The sequence below is a fragment of the Hyphopichia burtonii genome (genome assembly GCF_001661395.1).
Source record: "Hyphopichia burtonii NRRL Y-1933 unplaced genomic scaffold HYPBUscaffold_3, whole genome shotgun sequence".
In the NCBI taxonomy this organism is placed as follows: Eukaryota; Fungi; Ascomycota; class Pichiomycetes; order Serinales; family Debaryomycetaceae; genus Hyphopichia; species Hyphopichia burtonii.
The window spans coordinates 1,710,033-1,730,853 of NW_017963730.1; the positions used below are offsets into that span (position 1 = coordinate 1,710,033).

Here is a 20,821-nt window from a genome sequence, read left to right on the forward strand (position 1 = left end):
GCAACAACGAGCAGCACGATTGAGTTAGAAGTGAATTACATTCAACTATCAGATACAAAGCTCAAATACGAGTCCTCTATAATGTCATATAGAGACTCAACATTTACTTACGTTCATATGGACGATCTTAATCAAGTTCTTTATATGGAGAAATGGCAAGATGATCCAATACCATTTGATGATATCGATACACAAGGTTTGTTCGAGGCCACCTCGAGTCTATTTCCCCAATTCCTACTAGAAGATGAAGAGGATGGTGGTATTCCAATAAATTCATCAACTTTTGGCGCAAAAGTTTATAAGAACAGAAGTTTATTAAAAGAAAAAGTGTGGACTGATTTAGGGATATATGATAAATTCATTAAGGAATCAAGCTCGTTACATAAACAGTCAGATAAAACAATCTTGAAGTCTATTAACACCAAGCTGACAAATCCTATGGATGAGTTGACCACTTCAGATACTTTAGCGTTGAATGAGTTTCTTTCAAACGGATATGCTACCGAGAATGCAATTAATCATATGTTGGCTCCATCAGACATAACAAGTAATAGTATAAACGCAGGCGATCTTTCTATTACATCTGCTTCTGATTACTTGGGCCCAGGAAACAATACATTTATTCTTAAGTCTAATTTACCCAGTGGATCTACTTCCCAGGCTCAGGTCCAGTCTCACCATACTCCTCAACAACCCGGGGCCAATCAACTGTTTCACCATCAACAAGGACAATCAATATACTCGGTACAGACTCCTCGAGTGGGCCGAACTAGACAGTTGTCCACCGACAAGAACCTACAGACACCAATTACAAGAATTGTTAGATAGTGTTTCCTAAGAATAATTAATTTGTGTATTTACATTAATATACAAACGTAAAATGTTATCGTAAAAAGTCCATTTTAACCGGCAAGAAGGGTGATTTTATCTTTTTCAATTTCATTCTTCAATTCAGCAAGTTTCATTCTTCTAAGCTCCGCTTTTTCACTTCTTCTCTTTATCTTTACCATTGCCAATACGAATTGAGCAACGATTCTAAAAGATACCTTACCACCGTTCTTCAACCTTTGCAATTCTATAGAAGAGTAATCAGGGTAAATCCCACAATGTGCTAATTTAACTAATTCATTTTTGATAGATTGATTCGAGTTCTTGATAGACTTCATCATGAAATCATTCATCAAACTTAAATCATTAGACTTAAGATTAATATCGTGAAGAACTGCTTTATAAAACTGCAATTGATGTTTGGCTAATTTGAGCTCGTCTGATAAAGTCGATTTAGATGCTGAAGTAGCGGAAATACTTGCTGAAGACATTTTTTGAGTAAGTTGATCGATTTGTTTTTTCAAATAAGCGTTATTCCTCTGTGCCCTGATTATATCGTCTTCCTTAATGGCAGAAGCTTTATTGCCATAAATATCAAGGTCATTTAGCTTGGATGCCAATTTGGTGCAATGCTTGAAAGAGGTATTAAGCTCATTGGCCAAATTTTTTGACTTCAACTCCAATCTGTTATTTTCAGCTTCCAATGCTTGACTGTCAATCTTTAATTCTGAAACTAATTCTTCAAGTTTGGACTTTTCTTTTTGTAATTTTTCGCTTCTCAGCGTAAATTCTTCCACATTTGAGTTTAATGCCTTAATTTGTGTTGAGAATGTTTCTTCTTTACTTAAGGCTTCAGATAACTTCTTTGAAAGATCATTATTTAAATCTCTTGCACGATCCAATTGCTGCTCCAATAAAGTAGTGAGTGGTGAAATAGAAGGAACTTCCATGCTTCTTTTATGATAATCACCTTCAAGTTGTTGATCTATCATTGAATTAACTCTATCTTTATAATATGCAATTTGATCTCTATAATCATTTTCAAGTCTTCCGAATTCCGCTTCTAATTCTCTTGATTTTGACTCATAGTGATTTTTCAATTTCAATAGCTCATCTTTATTATCGTTTCCGTCAAGTGTGGATAATTTCATCTGCTTATTGAGTTCTCTGACTCTAGACTCGAGGGATTCAATAAGAGATTCCTTATCTTCTATTGTTGCTTGTAATTTGTTACATTTCGACTTGAACTCCCGAATTTCAATTTCTTGTTCATCATTTGACAATCTCAATTGATTCTTCTCTTTCGAAATCTTTTGGTATTCTACCTCAAGATAAGAAACGTTAGGATTTGGTATGTCCTTATTAGTCTTTTCAAAATCCAATTCTTTTTGTAGTCTCTTGACTTGAAATCTCAAATCATCAATTTCCTCAATTAAACTTTGCTTTTCATGTTCATCTCGTTTTTTGGAATGGTCTCTTAGTTCCGGAAGAGCTGGATCAGTTGAAGATTTAGTCATATTTTTCAATCTACTCAAAAGGCCTTCGTTATCTCTTTCCAAACTATGAAGTCTCGTTTCCAACCTTAATTTGTTACTATTGAAGTTTTCAAGATCATGCTCAGCACTTTCCAAAGCTTCTTGTGCCATTCCATATTCCTTTTCATAATAATTAAGTCTATCATGGAGTTCTTCGTTCTCTTTCTGAAACATATGGAGTCTACTTGCATTCACATTAACTTGATATGCTTGATCCTGCAATTCTGCTAATTCATCCCTAATTTGTTTATTCTCAAGGGACAATCTTGCTTCCTTAGACCTTAAAGTATTGATTTGGGATTGATAGACTTCGATCTCAGCAGATTTATTCGATGCAGAATTGCCCGAATCAATTAAACGCTTCAATTCAGTTCGTAAATGAGATTCTTCCTGAGTCTTTTCTTCTAATTGTTTCTGAAGATATTTCATTTCTCTTTTCAACTTTTCAGTTTCCATGTCTTTTTGTTGTTTCAAATCATTAAGTTCGTGTCTTACTTTGGATAAGTTATCATTTCTGGAGGCAGTAAATCCGTCGTACTCAGCGTTTATTGCCTGGTATTTATCTTTCCATCGTTTAAGTTCGTTCTCAGTAGAGGTCAACTCTGACATTTTATCTTGTAATTGAAGACGAAGATTTTTAACAGAACTCTCAAATGAATCACGTTCATACTCCAAGTCTTGCACTTCCTTATTTGCATTGCTGAATTTCGATTCAAGCTCGCTGATTCTTTTTTGAGCCATTTGTAACTGGCTTGAATCCAGGGTACTACCTCCATTATTTTTCTTTAAGTTTTCAAGTTGCTTTTGCAAAGAACGGTTTTCTTCATTAGCTTCATTTAGCCGTATAATTACATCCTGCGGCATATTTTTCAGATCGGTGGTAATATCATCGATTTTTCTTCTCAAGCTTTGGTTATCAACTTGTAAAAATTCAAGCCTTTCAAGAATTTCATCCGGGATTCGTTTATCTTTTATTTGTTGTTCTAATTGTAGCCTTAGAGTTTCTATTTGGTTTTCATATTGGGTGAGTTGATCATCTTTTTCCTGTATTATTTCTTTATATTGTATTTTAATAGAGTTAACAAAGTCATTCTGACCACTTTCCGAAACATTTTCTTTATTAGACTGAAATTCATATTCCTTTACGGTAGCTTGCAATTCTTTATTTTGTCTTATAATTTCCAACATTTGCTGCTTTAAATCGATATTTTGAGTAGCCAATTGTCGTTGTTCTTCTGGTGTTTGTTTTAAAAACTTATTCAAAGTCGCTAGTTCGATTTTCAAATTATAGTTTTCAGTATGAAGTCTGTTCATTTCATTTTGCTGTTCTTTGATTGAGTGGATTCCACCATCAACAAGATTTGACTGGCCAAACGCATTGGGGAAGCTGTTTGCATTTTTGGATGATGGAGGAGCTTTGGATCTTGCTTGAGCGACTAATCCTGTTAGAGTGGTATTATTCAAATTATCAATAGTATCATCAAATGTTGAGTCCATAAGGCTTTGATCGTCTAGTTTGTCCTGGGCCATATTTTGAGATTCATAACGTGCTTGCCCTCTATTCATAGCATTATCGTTAGTCTGAAGATGATTGGAGTTAGGATTACGCGATCTATTACCAATGGGAGTAAATTCATATCCATTCTTCCTTTTATTGTTGGATCCCAGTGGGGTTCCTATTAGATTTTGTAGTGAGAACATTTCAAATCGATGTGATGCACTCTGCTGTGACCGGCTTGAAACAACTTTAACTAAACTGCTCTAAAAGAAATAGATTTAAAGAACTGTTGTTTATATTTTAAATCTCATCATTATCAAAATATCTTTTGAAATAAAAACAAAACCGGACGCGACCACAAATTGCAGCAGAAAACATCCATACACCAACAACAATAGTTAAATATATATATTAATTTACATTATATACAGAAGGTCTATTAAATCTCTGGCAAGTCCAGAATGGCCGCTTTGAAACTTTCCAATTCTGAATTTGCAGCACCACTTCGTATGGATTCCTTAGCGAGTTCAACCCCTTCGACCCAAGAAGTGCAAAGACCAGAGACTACTGCAAGTGCTGCACTATTTAAAAGAATGTAGTCAACAATTGGATGATTACCAGAATCTTTAATTTTGAAATCTTCATGATCTTGACGTAAGATGTGAAGCAAAGTTTGAGCGTTTTCCTCGGGGGTACCCGATTTAACCGTGTCAATGTTGTGGTCTGGTAAATCGAAATCTTTTGGTGAAATATAATTTATGGTTATATCCCCGTCTTTATCGATTATCCAGCACTTAGTAAAACCAACTGGTGAAATCTCATCCAATCCAATCTTACCATGAACAATCATTGTTCTTTCATGGTGTTTGCTTGATTTGACCATTTCCGATACTGCTTGTGCGTATGACTCACCAATATTCTCACTGTAAACCCCCAATATTCTTGCTCTTAAGGGCATAGGGTTGATTAAAGGACCCAAGATATTAAAGATGGTGGGGATACCCAATTCAGCTCTTATAGAGGCTACCTTACCCATTACTGGGTGAAATGAAGGAGCAAACAAAAAGCAAAAGTTAGTCTTTTTCACAATATCGGCGGTTGTAGTAGAGTTAACAGACGAAAGATCCACACCCAAACACTTCAAAAGATCTCCCGATCCCGATGTAGAGGTAGATGCCTTCCCACCGTGTTTGCATACTCTTAATCCCATACCAGATGCAACAATGGCTGATGATGTCGAGACATTAAAAGTATTTTGACCATCACCCCCAGTCCCCACTATATCGATATAACCTTCTAAATGAAGTGATTCCGGGTCTACTTTAGATGCGAATTCAATCAACACTTGAGCAGCAGCAGCTATATACTTAGGATCATGGTCTAAACCTCTTAATCGTAATGCAGTTAAAAAAGAGGCCATTTGAACAGTAGATGGAATACCTTTGAACATGTACCTCAAAACAGTTTCTAAGTCGGCGGGGGAAAGATTAGGAGGATTCAAAAGAAGTGACTTTATATACGGAGTCAACACATTTTTGCTTTGGGAAGCCATGTTTTGACTGGTTCTTTACTTTAATAGATTAATATTGATGTCCGCCGAAGATAAAGAAATAAGTAAAAATTTGATTGGAAAAAAAAAAAAAAAAAATCAGCGAAAAAAATTAGTAAAAACTACGCAAAAAATCAACGTTTGTCAATCTTAGTACTCTGGATGCAAAATAAGCTGGAAATCTATTGATATATACATATAATACAGAGCAGAATGACTTAGTTTTCGGTGTCACCTTGCTTCACATCTATTTCGAATTCTATCTCTTTATCAGCGTCAACGTAGGAATCACACATGCACCAAATTGATAGTTTGTGATGACCAGTAGTAGGAACAGTGAACTCCATACGCACATTTTGAGATTCTTTACTAATTTGAGTTTTCTTGATAGCATAAAGTTGTCTGGAGGCACTGTCTCCAATAACAATCCACCACCCTTCGGTCTTCGGGTACGGATATTGAGCGGAAACAACTTCCAAATCGTCCATATCTTCATCTCTTTCTAAAATAATCGATATTTCTTTCGGTTCATTTGATCTGACTGAATCCGAGAGATCAAGCTCGTAGCTCAAATCTATGTTAGGGTACTTGTTGACGAACTCCGCAACCTTGTTTAACTTTTCACCTTGTAATTGTAACAAATCGTCCCTTTCGTCATCCTCTAGAGACATTACGTCGTAAATATTTTCGACTTTGTACTTTCTGGCTCTAGCCAACATCTCTTCCGTAACAAAAGGAATTTGTTTCAATGGGCTGTCTCTGGTCCAGACACCTTGAACAATCATCTGTGATAAATCCATAGCGTTAATAGCGTTTAAATAACCTTCATTAGATAAAGTATCAATACAGGCACCAAGCAAGCTCAAAATTATTTTTAGTAAAAGCTTTTGGTCATTGGCTAAATCATGGGGTAAAGCAATACGGGAAAAATGAGCTTGTAATAAGACAAATGCCTTAAAGTAAGGAGAGTAATAATCAATAGAAGTTGCTTTTACCGGCACCTTACTGTATATCTTACTCAATTGAGACTCTTCATCGGGTCTAATTGGTATAACATCCAATTCCGAAGCAGATGTAAGAATTTCCATTATTCCTTTCAATTTGGTTTTGTTTTCTAACTTATTGAATTCCTTCATGGTAATAAAAGAAACATCATAATAAGAAGAGATTATACAAGGATTCAAGGGCGAAATTTCTTCAACGTCATCTTCATCTTCATTAGCTTCATTGTCATCATCATCAATTTCAAGTTCAATCATATTTGCTGATGCCAATTCTTTCAAAGTATCCTCAACTAGCTCCGACAAATATTCAGATAATCCTAAATGGGATGTGTCTTTGGCATCATAATAACTTGGATTTTGCTGCAATCTTCTATAAAAATATGTATACGTAATCCAGTCAACACAATCTTGTCTTGATCTGAAAGTACCATTCGATATTTCATTGATAAATGGTTCATGAATAAAGGTATTCATACCACTTTCAATTGGTAAAGCATCATTCAAAAATTTACTGTAATGAGATTGCTTTGAAGAATTGGTGGAAATTAATACTTTACCTTTCCCATTTTCATTTTGGCAATTACCAACCATTTCAAGAATCTGATTGACCGAATAATCAAGGTAACGTGCCTCTTTCCCTTCATATGCCTGAGTTCCTAATACTGCAACATGTGAGGTGACAGGCAGATAGAAGGCAGTTTCCTTGGAAGAGATCAAAACTTTTAAAACATTGCTATTGAACAACTTTTCAATAATTAATTTATCAATGTCACTCATGCTATCATAATAGACCCCAATACCAGCAGATACCAACTCCTTTACCTTTCTGTCCAGCAACTTGTTCAAATAGGGCTCAATATCCTCCACTTCTACTTCAAGCAAATTCCATTCATCATTTGAACTTTTCATCAAAAATCTCCACGCGATATCAAAACATTCTTTCCTAGAAGCAACATAGAGGATTGAGTTTCCAATTAAATGATTACTTTTCACAAATTCATAAGATGAAGGTAAAGCTTGTAAAGCAATGGTGCTGATACTTGAAGACTTAAATGACTGAAGTCTTATTTCTTCTATGGGAGAAACTCTATATGAAGGATTAAAATTGAAAATATTCAGTTTTTCGCACCCAATCCATTCACCAAAGTCTCTAGCATTAGACAATGGCGACGATAAAGCGATGATCCTAAGTTCCATTTGTGCTTGATCGGAGATAAAGCGCATTCTGGTTAATAGGGCTTCATAAGCCACACCTTGGATTCCATTTCCAATTATATGTGAATCGTCGGCTATTATAAGTTCGATTGACCTTATTGCCTTTCTTTGTCTCCACCTTCTCGAAAGTGCCTCAAATTGTTCCGGAGTGGATAATATTAAATGACTAGATGATACTAATGAGAAATCTTCTGTGCGATCTCCAGTCAACTTATTAATAACTTTATCTTCAGAAACAAACGCAAATTTTTTATTCCAGATTTTGTAGAGTTTGTCAATAATACGTTGACATGGTTGGATATAAACAATCCTCCCTTTATTTTGTCTCCAATGATTGAGTATGGCTAACTCAGAACAAACTGTTTTTCCATTTCCTTTGGCTAGTCCCACGAATATATTTTCATTTGAGCCGTACAAAATGTCAAATACCTGCGTTTGAGCTTTGTTAAAATATTCAAAATTAAAAAAATTAATAAATTCTGGTAATTTAAGAGCTGAAGTAGATTTTCTTTGCAAATCAAATAATTCAGTAAATGCTGGGAACTTCTTTGGAAACTTAGTATCATAAAGTAGCAAAGGAATTCTCGTTTCAGAATGCAACCATCTTTCACTAATCAAAGTGATATAGTAATTTGGTTGTATAGGTTCCGATATTGGAACAGTAAACTCAACTAAAAGTTCTCGCTCTGAGTGTACTTTAGAGATGAAGATAGATTCGGAGTATAAAATTTTGTCACCATCACAATCTTCTACTAAAAGTAAGAACAGTTCCAGACGCCTATGGTAGTCGGAGTTCCAAATCCATTCAGGGATGATAGCTAGTTGTACCCGAATTATCGTTGGTGTTATAGGTTGAGAATAGTAGCTTAAGGAGACCTTTGGGAAATACTGTAAAATTTCGTATGCAGTTTGACTATGACCTTTAAAATTGATAGCTTCAGCCAATTCTGCTGCATTAAGATTGAAGTAGCTGACCCATGGTAAATGTGAGCTCTCAGTAGCCTTGATGACTTCCTTTGGAACTTTAGTGTCAAATTGTCTAAACGGAGAATTAGTTAGCCATATTCGTCTTTCAGTCATGATGCAGAGATTCAAAGTAGTCTTAGCTAATGATGACCAATTTTTACGTAATACAATTTCATGAATTGCTCTCAAGAGTCTTCCGGCTGACTGAGTGATATATATCATATCAGCCATTAACGCGAATCCCTCTAATGTTAACCTCGAAATATAAGCTTGCAATAATAGATTAACTTTAGCAAGTGGCTCATTAGGGTTTTCTTTCACTGGGAATGGACATTTTTCAAGTAATTTTGATACCTCCAATTTTTCTTCTTGTCTCACAGGAATAAACTTAAACTCGCCTGAGGAAGAAAAGACTCTCAAAATATCTATTTCTGACATCCATGGCCTTAACTGAGTGTTATACATATTTATGGTTGGGTAATTAATGTAATAATATGAAGCAATTCTTCCCAATTCAGTGGATTTTAAATGCCCATCACCAGGATCATAAGTTACTAGTTTGTTGGAATCAAGAATGGTCAAAGCAGAATGCACTAGGTCCATTCTCTTCCAAAATAAAGAATCGTCGTTCTCATATTCTGCACCAACATGGTATAAAGCGGGTGATTTTAACATTCTGATGTATAAATAGGTATATCCTAGCCAACGAACAGCATCGTCCCTTGACTTCACTGAGCCTAGTACAATTTCAGCATTTAGATTATCAACAAGTTTACTCATTAATTGGGACTCGATCGGAAGTTGTTGATTCAATACCGCCAAATAATACTGTATTTCATCTTGAGATGTGATGATTACCCCCTCACCACTTTTATCATATCTAGGTCTACCTGCTCTACCCAACATTTGTAAAATATCTTGAGGGGAAAGCTGAACCCAAGAACCCTTTTCCGGGGAATAAGTTTCAGTACCTTTAATAATCACAGTATGTGCTGGTAAGTTAACACCCCATGCTAATGTTGCTGTCGAAATCAAAACTTGGACATGGCCCTGAGCAAATAAGTCTTCAACAACACTTCTTTCCTTCCTGTTTAAACCAGCATGATGTATACCGAAGCCTTCAGGAATAATCTCTTTTAATCCTTTATTATCCATGTCTTGAGATTCCTGCTTTAATATTTCAGATGATCCAGCATCTGATTTGAGGATTAAATGTTGCTTTCCTTCCTCTATTAATTTATCTTTGAGCCATTTAGCGGTTTTGAAAGTATCTTTTCTAGAATGTACGAATATAATTAATTGATGTTTATTCTGAGCACATTCTAGTAATTTGTCGTAACATGCTTCATTCATTGCATTTATTTTCTTGATTGCCTTCTTTTCTTTGATTCCTATAAATTGTTGCTGCAAAGGACAAGGTCTATACGAGGAATCAAAGTAAAACAAACCCCTTTTGAAATCTACCCTAAGGAAACTGGCAACATCCTCATAATTGGGCAAAGTTGCCGAAAGCCCAACTAATCTAACCGGCTGGCCAGAAGTTTCAGTTTGCCTTATGGTTCTACTCACAATACTTTCTAAGACAGGCCCTCTCTCGTCGTGTAGTAAATGAATTTCATCGATAATTATTAATCGAACTAAATTTGTGAAAGATGTTTCATCTATTTTTCTAGTGATAACATCCCATTTTTCAGGAGTAGTAATCAACATTTGAGTTTCGGCAATTTCTGCATTGTTTAAGCTTGAATCACCTGTAAGCTCGTTTACTACTATTCCATAATTTGCAGTTAACCTTCTTTGGAACTCTCTCATTTGTTCCTGGACCAATGCCTTCAAGGGGGCTATATAAACGATTTTAAAATTTTTAAGATTGATATGGCCCGATTCAGGATCCCTGTGATTGTGTATGGTTCTTAGTACACTAAGCATGGCAACGTTGGTTTTACCAGCACCAGTAGGGGCACACAAAAGAAGATTTTCATCAGAGTTAAATGCTTCTGGGTAAATTTTAGATTGTATTCTGTTTAATGTAGCTGTTTCTGAGAATGGAAAAGCATCTCTTGCCCATTCTGGCAATTCCAGTATGGATACCAACTTTTCATCGGCTTCTTCCAAAGAAGGTGGCGAAGAAGGTGGTGGGACACTGATAATATCGTAAAGCTTTTTATTTTGTTGATATGAACCTTGGGGTAATTTGACTTTAGTATTTGACATGAGATGAGAACCCTGGTCAAAAGATAAGTTATCCAAATCAACTATTTTTGGTACTCTTTCACCTTTGGCTTTAGGTTTTTTGGTTGATTCTTCTTCCTCTTCATCAGATGCTAACTTTCTTTTTCTTTCATTTGGAAATATGGAAGTGCTCAATTCATTTGAAAGTTCTTCAAGACCAAGATCTTTAATTTCATCGAAGACTTTGTTTATTGATTCTTCGCTTTGATCTGCTGTCAATTTGATTTTAAAAACAATTCTCCAACGATTTTCAATGCATAATTTAACAAATTCGAAATGATCATATTCCATTAATTCCATCAACTCATTTTCTAAATCTCTAGTAGGTAGATTATGATCCAGTAAATAACGGAAAAATGCATTCGATTTATCACTTATAGTGGACAGTTCTGCATCCAGAAGGATGGATGAAAGTTTGCGATGAAGAAAAAGTGGGTCTATTTCACCAAAAGGAACTAAATTTGATTTTGATGTCTGTTTACTTTTGGAGTCAATTATAGTTTCTTCATTTCCGAGAGAATCTTCTGCAGGACGATCATTATCGAGGTTGCTTTGAATATTAGGTGTATCGGTAGCTTCTTCTTCTTCTTCTTCTTCATTTGAGTCAACCAATCCTTGACCTAGATTATCTTCATTATCTACATCATCAAATAATACTGCAACCCCATCACCTGCCTCATCCTCGTCCTGCTCTATATCTTCTTTGACATTATAATCTGTAATTTGTTTGGATAAACTTACCAATTCGTTAAATTGTAAATCATCTAGACTCGCTCCCAATAACTCGTTAATTTCTTTTCGTTTTGAAGTTATTGGTTTTTCTTCCAGTTTTAATATTTCCAAGAGCAAGTCTGCAGCTGAAAGGATGACACTGTTACTAACGTCAGGAAGAAAATGGTAAATTTCGGACATGATTAATTCAAAGACATGTGAGGTTTGAGGATTAGTGGGTTGATAGGAGATATCTTCAAAAGTTCCAGAATATGAATAATTATAAGATGAAGGTTTAGTGGATTGGCTCTTTGATCTCGAGGAGCTTTCAGATGATGACTTCGCTGGAGAATCTTTTGAAACTCTTGAACCCATATCTTTCGCTGAAATTTGACCCGCTAGAGATGAAGGATTTGAGTTAACAGACTCATCATTAGATCTCATCTTTCTATCTGGTTGCAATACTTTATTCTGAGTTGGTTCCTGCTTTGACAGCCTATTTAAGCCATTTCTCGCGCCCGACATTATATATAATAATGGATCAATTACCAATGGGCGGTTGTGATGTACTTATTTATGAATAAGAAGATGGCGATATCTCATCCCAGCGCAGAAGTAGCTTTCTATTTTTTTTTGCGTTTTTTTAGTTTTTTTTTTTTTTTTTTTTTTTTNTTTTTTTTTTTTTTTTTTTTTTTCGCTGAATCTTTTTGTACAAGAACAAAGTGATAAACTACAAATATAAAATGATATCATATAGAAGAAAGAATATATTAAATTAGGGGTTGGATATGTATACAAGATACAGTTATTTCTTGATTTTCAAAATTTATTTTATTGATATTTTCTTTCAAAATGTTTAGATATTAGAAAAGAAAATTTATATATAATCTTTTTGAATATACTGAGACAAAAACATATCATCGTAATTGAAGAGCTTAGTAAACTCTGTTGGTGAAAGTACCAGTTTCGAAATTCCAAGTGTCATCAGAAATTCTACCTCTCAATTCTCTAACTTCAGAACCTGGAACGTAAACATCTTCGAATAAGATATCCATTTTAGCTTCAGGAGGAGCATCGGCTTCAGCTTCAGCAACTTGTTCATCGACGTATTTTCTAGCAGCTTTATCGTAAGATTTGATTTCTTCTTCAGAAGCAATGTCTAAATCGATCAAGACGGCTTTCAAACCAGCAATTGGATCATTTCTAGATCTCATATGTTGAACTTCTTCTCTAGTTCTGTAAGTAGTACCTGGATCAGACATAGAGTGACCACCATATCTATAAGTTTCATATTCTAAAACCAAAGGACCGTTACCATTGGCACACCAGTCTTTAGCAAATTTAGAAGCTTGGTAACAAGCTAAGATATCCATACCATTAACTTTTAAACCTGGAATATATTGACCTCTCTTATAGTATTCAACCATAGCAGAGGATCTAGAAGCAGCGGTACCCATACCATATTTATTATTTTCACAAGCAAAAATACATGGTAAATCCCATAATTTAGCCATGTTATAAGATTCAAAAACTTGACCTTGATTAGAAGCACCATCACCATATAAAGTGAAACAAGCATTTTTTTCACCTCTATATTTATGAGCAAAAGCTAAACCAGCACCTAAAGGAACTTGAGCACCAACAATACCATTACCACCGTAAAAACCTGGAGCGAAAATATGCATTGAACCACCTTTACCATAAGAGGCACCATTTCTTTTACCCATCAATTCACCCAAAACTTCTTTAACTGAACAACCTCTCATATAAGCAAAACCATGACATCTATAAGAAGTAATGACGGTATCTTTATTATTAATGGCACCTTCAATACCAACGGCAACAGCTTCTTGACCAATTGATAAATGACAGAAACCTCTAATTTTTTTAGCTTTATATAAGGCATCGGCAGCCATTTCCATTCTTCTAACAATAATCATATCTTTATACATTTGTAAAAGAGTAGATTTTTCGGTTTCAAAACTCAATTCAGGAACATCAATATTATAACCTTCAAATGAAGAAGCTGGTAATTCAATAGTAACCAAATCACTAGAAGAACTGGCCATGGTTCTTCTAGCCATGGCAGTAGGGAAAGCCCTGGTTAAAGGACGAGCAACAGAGGCACGAAGCATTATACTTTATTCTTTTAAAGGAATTGAATAAAAGAAATAAAACCTTTGGTATTGAAAAGAAAAAGAAAGAAAGGAAGGAAGGAAGGAAAAGTTGGTATTGATAAATTAGAAAAAAAATCAAGAGAGAAGAACAAGCAGAAGTCGCACTAACAAAACAAAAAAAAAAATTCTGAAGTTGGGTTTTTTTCCCTTTAGAATAGCGATATTAAATCATACAATTCCGGACAACTCTAGTACGAATATCTCTACAATTGTCCCTTGTCATATACGTGTGGCCATATCAGCGCCTGGCCCTGTCAATGAGCAGTACTTTTCACGTACGTACTCCATAACATCTCGCTGTCAGTACAGAGAGCATTCTCATACGAGTAGATAAACCAACGGGACAAAGAAATCCGCTCAGATAGCGCGCTCTCCGGGAATATACTCCCGACAAAAAGGATTCGGACAGTTTTGCTCCTAAAAACACCGGATTTTTTTTTTTTTTTGTAACAAGGAAAAAAAAGTAGGTGAAAAACAGCGAAAAAAAAAAAACTTAGAAAAGCCACACGTACACACCCGTACATCAAACATAAAGACCCGTAACCCAATACACAAAGGCTCATATTCCTTTTTTTGCAGTTTTTTTTGCAGTTTTTTTTGCAGTTTTTTTTGCAGTTTTTTTTGCAGTTTTTTTTTGCAGTTGTAGTACTGATAAGCAAGGAATACGAAGGTAATAGTTTTGGGAACAGCACGGGTGGAAGAGCCGACCAGTAAGAAGAATGGTTCCCCCTTGGTTCTTACAGTTCTTGTGGACTAGAAGGAACGCTCTTTGAATACGACTGTTTTGATGGTGCTATGACCACTTTGCAGAAAGTCAGGTGTTAGGTTAAGGCATTTCAACTGAAAACTCACAATTAAGGCTTCAACAATAGCTGATCTTTGAAAAGACTAAAACAACAAGATAAACTCCCAGAAAATAAAGGAGACATCCAGCACTCGATTTAGTAACTACAATACACTTTTCCACAAGGGACGATATAGTTCAACGAAGTTGGGGTTTTCAATCAAAGCACATTTGCTTGAACACCCGAGTTTCTATTGTTGAGATTGCATGCATCTCGTACTAGATCCAATCTAAGAAGGAATAATACCTTGGATATCGTAAAATATCTCGCTTATTTTCTGTGGGTGTTCTTAAGCACCTCCTTAGATTCTCCGTTTCAGATTCGATTATTTTGGTACTTCCCTACTTGATAAAGCTGCATGGGGATATTGTTCCTGGCTTCTCCTTTTTAGCTCTTTTTGCATGGCTGAATACTGACTGCCAATATAACCCTATTTTAAAAGTTTAACTTGAAACTTGTATATAACTAGTTCAAATCTCCATGTTCGACAGATGTACTCTTCCCTTTTGTAACTTTAAAGTGTAACTTTTTTCAATCATGCTGCAAACATCTTCCACACCTTCTGATAAAAGAAAAGATTGGAGGAATAAATTATTGAAATCTACTTCTTTTAACTCATCTTTCAATGATTCGGTCTTCTCTGTTTCTCCTTCATTTTCTCGTTCAAGTTCGTTTCTGAATACATCTCCTAATTCTATTTCTCAAAGTTTCTTTGATTCAAAGTCTTCGTCTTCCTTTAATAGCACTGGTTTAATGACTCCAATTACACCCCAATCCCAGTATACTTCGGTATTCTCATCTTCACCTGGTCGTTCGAATAATCACCGGAAACATTCCCTTTCTTCCTCTTCAGCAAAACCCTTTACTGTTCTGACTCCTCCTCCTCCTCCTCCTCCTCCTGCTTCGAAAAATCCCTTAGGACTAAATACTCCCCCCTCTTCATCTAAAAAAAACTTGTCAAGTAGCCCTAAAAAACCATTTTCATTCCGTGGTAAAAAGATTCATTCATTTTCAAGCACCAATGCAAATAATTCAACTTCTGACTTACTCACTCCTTTAGAACCCTGTGATGAACCTTTTTTTGCTCCTTTGGTTAATGACTTGGAAAGCCCAAGTCCATTTTCTAAAGTCAACTCCTTCGAAGTATCCCATGATGCGTCTAACCCTTTATTACTGGCACCTTTCCCACCAAAGGGGCCCAAAATTCAGCCGTTTATCTTCACCCATACTAATCAACCAAAACGCACCAAGAACCATTCCTTGAGGCTGCGGAAATGTTTCATCTGTGAAGAACCACTCCAAACAAAATTGGGCTTGGAAAAAGTTATCGAGCTTACCTGCGGCGACTATATTCATGGAGATTGCTTATCTATCATCATCAATGGTATTGTCGAAATATTCTTGGAACTGGATCATGAATCAATGGAGGTAAATTTATTCATTGAAAATAATCTTCCTACTTGCAATGGCTCAATTTGTATTTCAAATTCAACTAATTGCAGAATGAAGCCCGTTCATCAAAACTTAATTAGCAAGATTATAACTGACACTTTGCTTAATCGTAATAATCCTCGTTCTATTTTTGATTTGACTGGTCCGAATATACCTATTTCAACCGATTGTTCAATAATTAAACTGCCCAAGCCCCAAATACCTGATAAATCACTTTGGGCACCGGATCCGCCTCTAATTACACCAATCTCCTCTTCCTTTGGTGACGTCTTCTTTGATAAATCCCCCCGCCAAATTCAAGGACTTCAACCTCTGAATACAATTAAAACAACTATCAGCACCGATACTAACTTCTTATCTTTAAGAAGTGATTGTCTGTCACCTTGCCAAAGTATTTCAACATCAATTACTGTAAGTGTTCGTATAAATGATTACAAAGATATTCCAATAAATACTTTGAAAGATCACTTCATTAAAGATTTAATTGATAATTGTCCTCAAATAACTCTCACATCTCTTTTAAACCTTGGACCTTTGAGATTGGTAGACAGACTATTGATTAGTATTAATGGGCCTGCTGATTTTCAACCCAAAACTTGTTATCTTTTCACACATTACTTGGTAGCCCGGTCAGATAATAATCAATCTCCATTATTCTTTCCACTTGACTTGAATAGATCAACAGTTGAGACCCCGGAGTCTTCTGTTCTCAAAATATCCACCACTAAAGATTTGAACATTCGGTTACATTCCAATATTGACTCCATTATTGAAAAATGGGTGGCAGCAATTTGTGATATACTGTTTATCTTTCCTCCCGAACTTCTAACATCTACAATAATATTGCCTGGATTAGCAAATTCATCACTTAACGAAAATGAAGGAGCTGAATATCCTGCTCCGACAATACATACTGACGAACTTGACTATTATGAAGAATCTATTAAAACTCCTCTCATGAATAAACCACAATTCCTCAATATTACTAAACAAATTAAAGATTCTGCTATTACTTCAGAGTCAGATGAATCATCCAGCGGTAGTGAAACTTCTACCGAAGAAGTGGTGGACTACCCAGAAACTAGAATTGAAATCACTGAATTTACTGAAACTAATGACCCATCTCTTCAATCTCCAGTAAGCAAACAAAAGAATCTCGTTATTAACGATGACAGTGATTCGGATCTGGATAATGAAACCATTGGAGAAATAATGGACAATTTTGAAATTAAACTGTCTGTTAACAAGTCTGCCATTGATAGGTTATTTGTTGAGCGAACAGACCCAATAGTCCGTGCTTTTGCATCTCAAAAAGTTAGATTTTCAACTCTTCGTATTGAAAACGAAGACAATAGTGGAATGAGTGATAGTGACATTGATTCTGATGCAGAATTAATTGATGAGGCCTTGATAAATTTCAAGGATCCAAAAAATGAAGATGACTGGACCAGTCTTCAATCTTATGTTGATGATGCGTTAATGCATAATGTAGCTTAAATAATAAATGTATATTCTTTTATGATATGTGATTTATTTGATATATGATAGATGACTGATTTATAAATGACAATATATATATGGACGGTTAGTTTCTTGAAAACCGATCTATTTCGTTATGAATTCTAGAAACCCACATTTCCCTTTCCTGTCTTGACCTGGCACGAAATACAACACTTTTACCTGTAAATCCCAGCTTTCTAATCATATTAATAATACCAGGATTCTTAGGTCTACTATTGTTTTTCTCGTGTTCTGTGATATCATCTAACACCTCTTGTCTAAGAACAGACTTATCACGGCCAGCAATTTGTCTCTTTCTGCCAAACCATAAGGTGAAACAACACATTGGCTCTTCTTCCGCTGACTTCCAACCATCAGCATATAGTCTTGGTAATGAATGCTGTGCCGGATTATTTGAATGTATACCCGTATTTATTTCAAGAAGATCATTTGCCGTGAGATTTCCTGAATAGACATAAGACTCAGCTATAGGAATAGTCATATAGTGTTCGAAGAATGAAGATTTTTTCCAGGCGCCAGTAGCCTTAGAACGTCTATATAGAGTAAACAAAAGAAGAAACCCCGGGCAAAGTACAACATAGTATTGATTGAAGTTCGAATGTTTTTTTTGTTTCTGATAAAGAATTCCACTCATCGATACACACTTGGACATTGACAAACTTCCGATATTATGTATCATTGTATCTGCATATGAATGCTTAAATTCAATACAGTCGGATTCTTGAACGATATTTGAGTCAGTGTATTCGTTAATTCTTAGCAAATCTTGATTTTTTTTACGGACTTCATTAATTCTTTTTAGTTGGAAACTAGTTCTTGCTTTCCAATATACTGATAAAGAATTGAGGTGGTTTATCCATTCGTCTCTGATCATTCTATTAGATGCTTGTAGTTTGATTTTACTTCCATTTAGTAATTCGATTTGGAATGCAGAGTCAACGATATCTTCATTTTCCAAGTAGCTCGGATTATTAACCGAATACCATAGAACACATTGTAGCAACTTATGCGTCTTATGTATCTCATCAGATGGAATGGCCTTGATGCTTTTAACAAGAGTTAGGTCTAACAACCCTTCTGCTTTTGCAATTTGTTGTGTTCTTCTTTCAAAATCTGATAATGCTATTTCATCGTACTTTTCAAATTCAGGAGAATCGAGCCAAGCTATATGGTCATGTTCGTCTAGTTCAAATGGAGACTTCAAAAATATTTCTGGGATTTCTTTATTCAAAAGTCCAAGTCCATCATCTTTTAAAAGTTGATTATTTGGGGATGGAGGTGTGCCTCTATAATATTTGGTGAAAAATAAAATATTATTGCTAGTATAGAAGTAAGAGATTTTATGAAACGTTCTAAGAAACGATACTTCTTTACCTAAAGTGTTTGTTAATCTGGCAAGAAAACCTTCGATAGGGTATGGTTCGATCATGCACGTATTTTCAACTTGTATTTCTCTGGGATCTTGCATAGGTTGACGAAACTCCAAATGGAAAGTATTAGATAGAAGCTGATTTTGAAGATAGAAAGTCTCAGCATTTTTTTGAACCCATTCTAATCTATCATAATATTTATAACATAGCCAAGGATTGGTGGTTTTTTCTAAAAACAATTTTACATTTGGCTTATTATAACTCAATTCTTGTAATTGTTGATTAACTGTTTGAAACAAATATTCAAATATGTCACTATGTCTGATCTGATATCCATTGTCTAACTTATTGAATGTGATAAATTTTTCTTCATCCATGAACTTACTCAAAAAATCATGAGAAACATTAAAATTAATTGCAAGTTCTAGTTCAGGAATATGAACGTCAAAGGGTTGAGTCAAATCATTAGAAGTAACCTGCTTGATTAATGATAACCATCTCAACGAGTCTTGTTGAAAATGGCTCTTGAAAATGTATATCATTAAACCTTCATCATTAGGAACAGTCAAGCAAATGGATTTATCAAGACAGCTGTAGAATTGAGCCCTAGTAGAATAACTAAGAAAGATTTGAAAGTTTGGTTTCTTTTTAGAATTATCCAAACTACGAGAGTCGTAAAATTGAATCACAAATGGCCTATTAATATCCCTCGATTTTCTGAAAATCATCACTGATTCATGCCACCGTTCATAAACCCTTGTATCAAACGGTTCACTTTCATTAAATGTTTCTGCATGCAGAACTTGAAAAGATTCTTTTACTAATAGAAGTACTTTCTCAGAACGAATAATCTCTCCAGCTTGATAATTTTTCAAAAGGGAGTTCAAAATTTTATTTCTAATATCGTAATTTTTAACCTTAGCTTTACCTTTAGAAGCCTTAGCTAAATTCTTGATTTTCTTACGAAATCTTTCGTGTTCTTTGGCGGCTTTCACAAAAGTATCCTCTGTTGGATTTTCTGGTTCAGGTAGAGCTATACTGATTCTAGAACCGCCTTTCCTTTGGTTAGAAGAGTCATCAAATTTAACTTTGGGTTTAGAATTAGGTGTAGTAGTCGATTGCAAATTCAAGAAACTTTCTGGGGCAGTTTCTACGGGCAATAGTTTTTCTTTACTCAAGACTGAGCCAGAAATATCGATATAAGATTCGTTATGGTAATCTAAATAATTATCTGAAATATCTGGAAATTCTGCCGGATTAATTACAATTGGTATAGGAGTAGGCGTTTCTTCTTTTTGAGAGAAAAAATCTTTTACCGGAGACTTGACATCTTCATGGGGATTATAATTGTCAAATGAATAAGTAGAAGCTTCTGTTGAGTCCTGCTCCCGAGCATCGGTAAACAGAAGAAAGGACGTCCCTTCAGAGTCGTTAATTTGCTCACTATCAATAATTGTTTCGCCGTTCAGTTCAGTTGATAACCTATGAAGGCTGGGTAAGTCAGAGGAAGATAAATGTTTACTTTGTTTTCTCAAAGCTCTTAATTCAGTTTTCACTTGGTTTTTCAATCTCCGGTTGAACTTCTCATTGTAATTCAGGTCGTCATTACCTTTATGCATAGAAGAACCTCGGACCGAACTATGAATTGTACTAACCGTGGACTTAAACTTCTTTTGAACCTTTGACCTTGCCCTATGAGTTGATTTGGAAAGGAAGCTATGATGTTTTTCATCCAGCAAAAACGCAGGGACTTTTCCTAGAAAGATGGTCTTAGCATTTTCTGATATAGTTTTTGAATCCGAATAACTTAATCTAAATGAAACGAAGCTTGACTTGGGTAGCCGTATTTCTGGCGCATCCAAAGGACCTGCTAGAGATGAAATTGACATGTATAACTCTCAGTAATCAGACTATTTGG

The 20,821-nt window shown here is 35.2% G+C and overlaps 7 protein-coding genes across 7 annotated transcripts; 2 read left to right on the top strand and 5 right to left on the bottom strand.

Annotated features, from left to right (window-relative positions):
* Window positions 1–13: 13 nt before the first annotated feature.
* On the top strand, window positions 14–861 carry CTA6 (Cta6p). The gene has a single exon (XM_020221217.1). It carries the CDS (start codon window positions 82–84, stop codon window positions 826–828), a length of 747 nt encoding a protein of 248 aa, XP_020077304.1. The 5' UTR covers window positions 14–81; the 3' UTR covers window positions 829–861.
* A 6-nt stretch (window positions 862–867) lies between these two features.
* On the bottom strand, window positions 868–4,129 carry HYPBUDRAFT_123721 (uncharacterized protein). The gene is made up of 2 exons (XM_020219311.1): window positions 3,216–4,129; window positions 868–3,032 (listed from the first exon to the last, which is right to left on the bottom strand). Exons 1-2 carry the CDS (start codon window positions 4,062–4,064, stop codon window positions 903–905), a joined length of 2,979 nt encoding a protein of 992 aa, XP_020077305.1. The 5' UTR covers window positions 4,065–4,129; the 3' UTR covers window positions 868–902.
* Window positions 4,130–4,258: 129 nt separating this feature from the next.
* On the bottom strand, window positions 4,259–5,457 carry TRP4 (anthranilate phosphoribosyltransferase). Its single transcript, XM_020221218.1, has one exon. The coding sequence runs from the start codon at window positions 5,411–5,413 to the stop codon at window positions 4,301–4,303; it is 1,113 nt and encodes a 370-aa protein (XP_020077306.1). The 5' UTR covers window positions 5,414–5,457; the 3' UTR covers window positions 4,259–4,300.
* Window positions 5,458–5,628: 171 nt separating this feature from the next.
* HYPBUDRAFT_6035 (ATP-dependent RNA helicase) lies at window positions 5,629–11,982 on the bottom strand (the record flags this gene model as incomplete). The annotated part of the gene is made up of 1 exon (XM_020223542.1): window positions 5,629–11,982. The coding sequence occupies one exon, from the start codon at window positions 11,980–11,982 to the stop codon at window positions 5,629–5,631; it is 6,354 nt and encodes a 2,117-aa protein (XP_020077307.1).
* A 491-nt stretch (window positions 11,983–12,473) lies between these two features.
* Window positions 12,474–13,483, bottom strand: PDA1 (pyruvate dehydrogenase (acetyl-transferring) subunit E1 alpha; the record flags this gene model as incomplete). The annotated part of the gene is made up of 1 exon (XM_020221219.1): window positions 12,474–13,483. Exon 1 carries the CDS (start codon window positions 13,452–13,454, stop codon window positions 12,474–12,476), a length of 981 nt encoding a protein of 326 aa, XP_020077308.1. The 5' UTR covers window positions 13,455–13,483.
* A 1,671-nt stretch (window positions 13,484–15,154) lies between these two features.
* CST5 (Cst5p) lies at window positions 15,155–17,524 on the top strand. The gene has a single exon (XM_020221220.1). The coding sequence runs from the start codon at window positions 15,314–15,316 to the stop codon at window positions 17,507–17,509; it is 2,196 nt and encodes a 731-aa protein (XP_020077309.1). The 5' UTR covers window positions 15,155–15,313; the 3' UTR covers window positions 17,510–17,524.
* A 73-nt stretch (window positions 17,525–17,597) lies between these two features.
* Window positions 17,598–20,792, bottom strand: HYPBUDRAFT_6038 (uncharacterized protein; the record flags this gene model as incomplete). Its single annotated transcript, XM_020223543.1, has 1 exon — window positions 17,598–20,792. The coding sequence occupies one exon, from the start codon at window positions 20,790–20,792 to the stop codon at window positions 17,598–17,600; it is 3,195 nt and encodes a 1,064-aa protein (XP_020077310.1).
* Window positions 20,793–20,821: the final 29 nt, after the last annotated feature.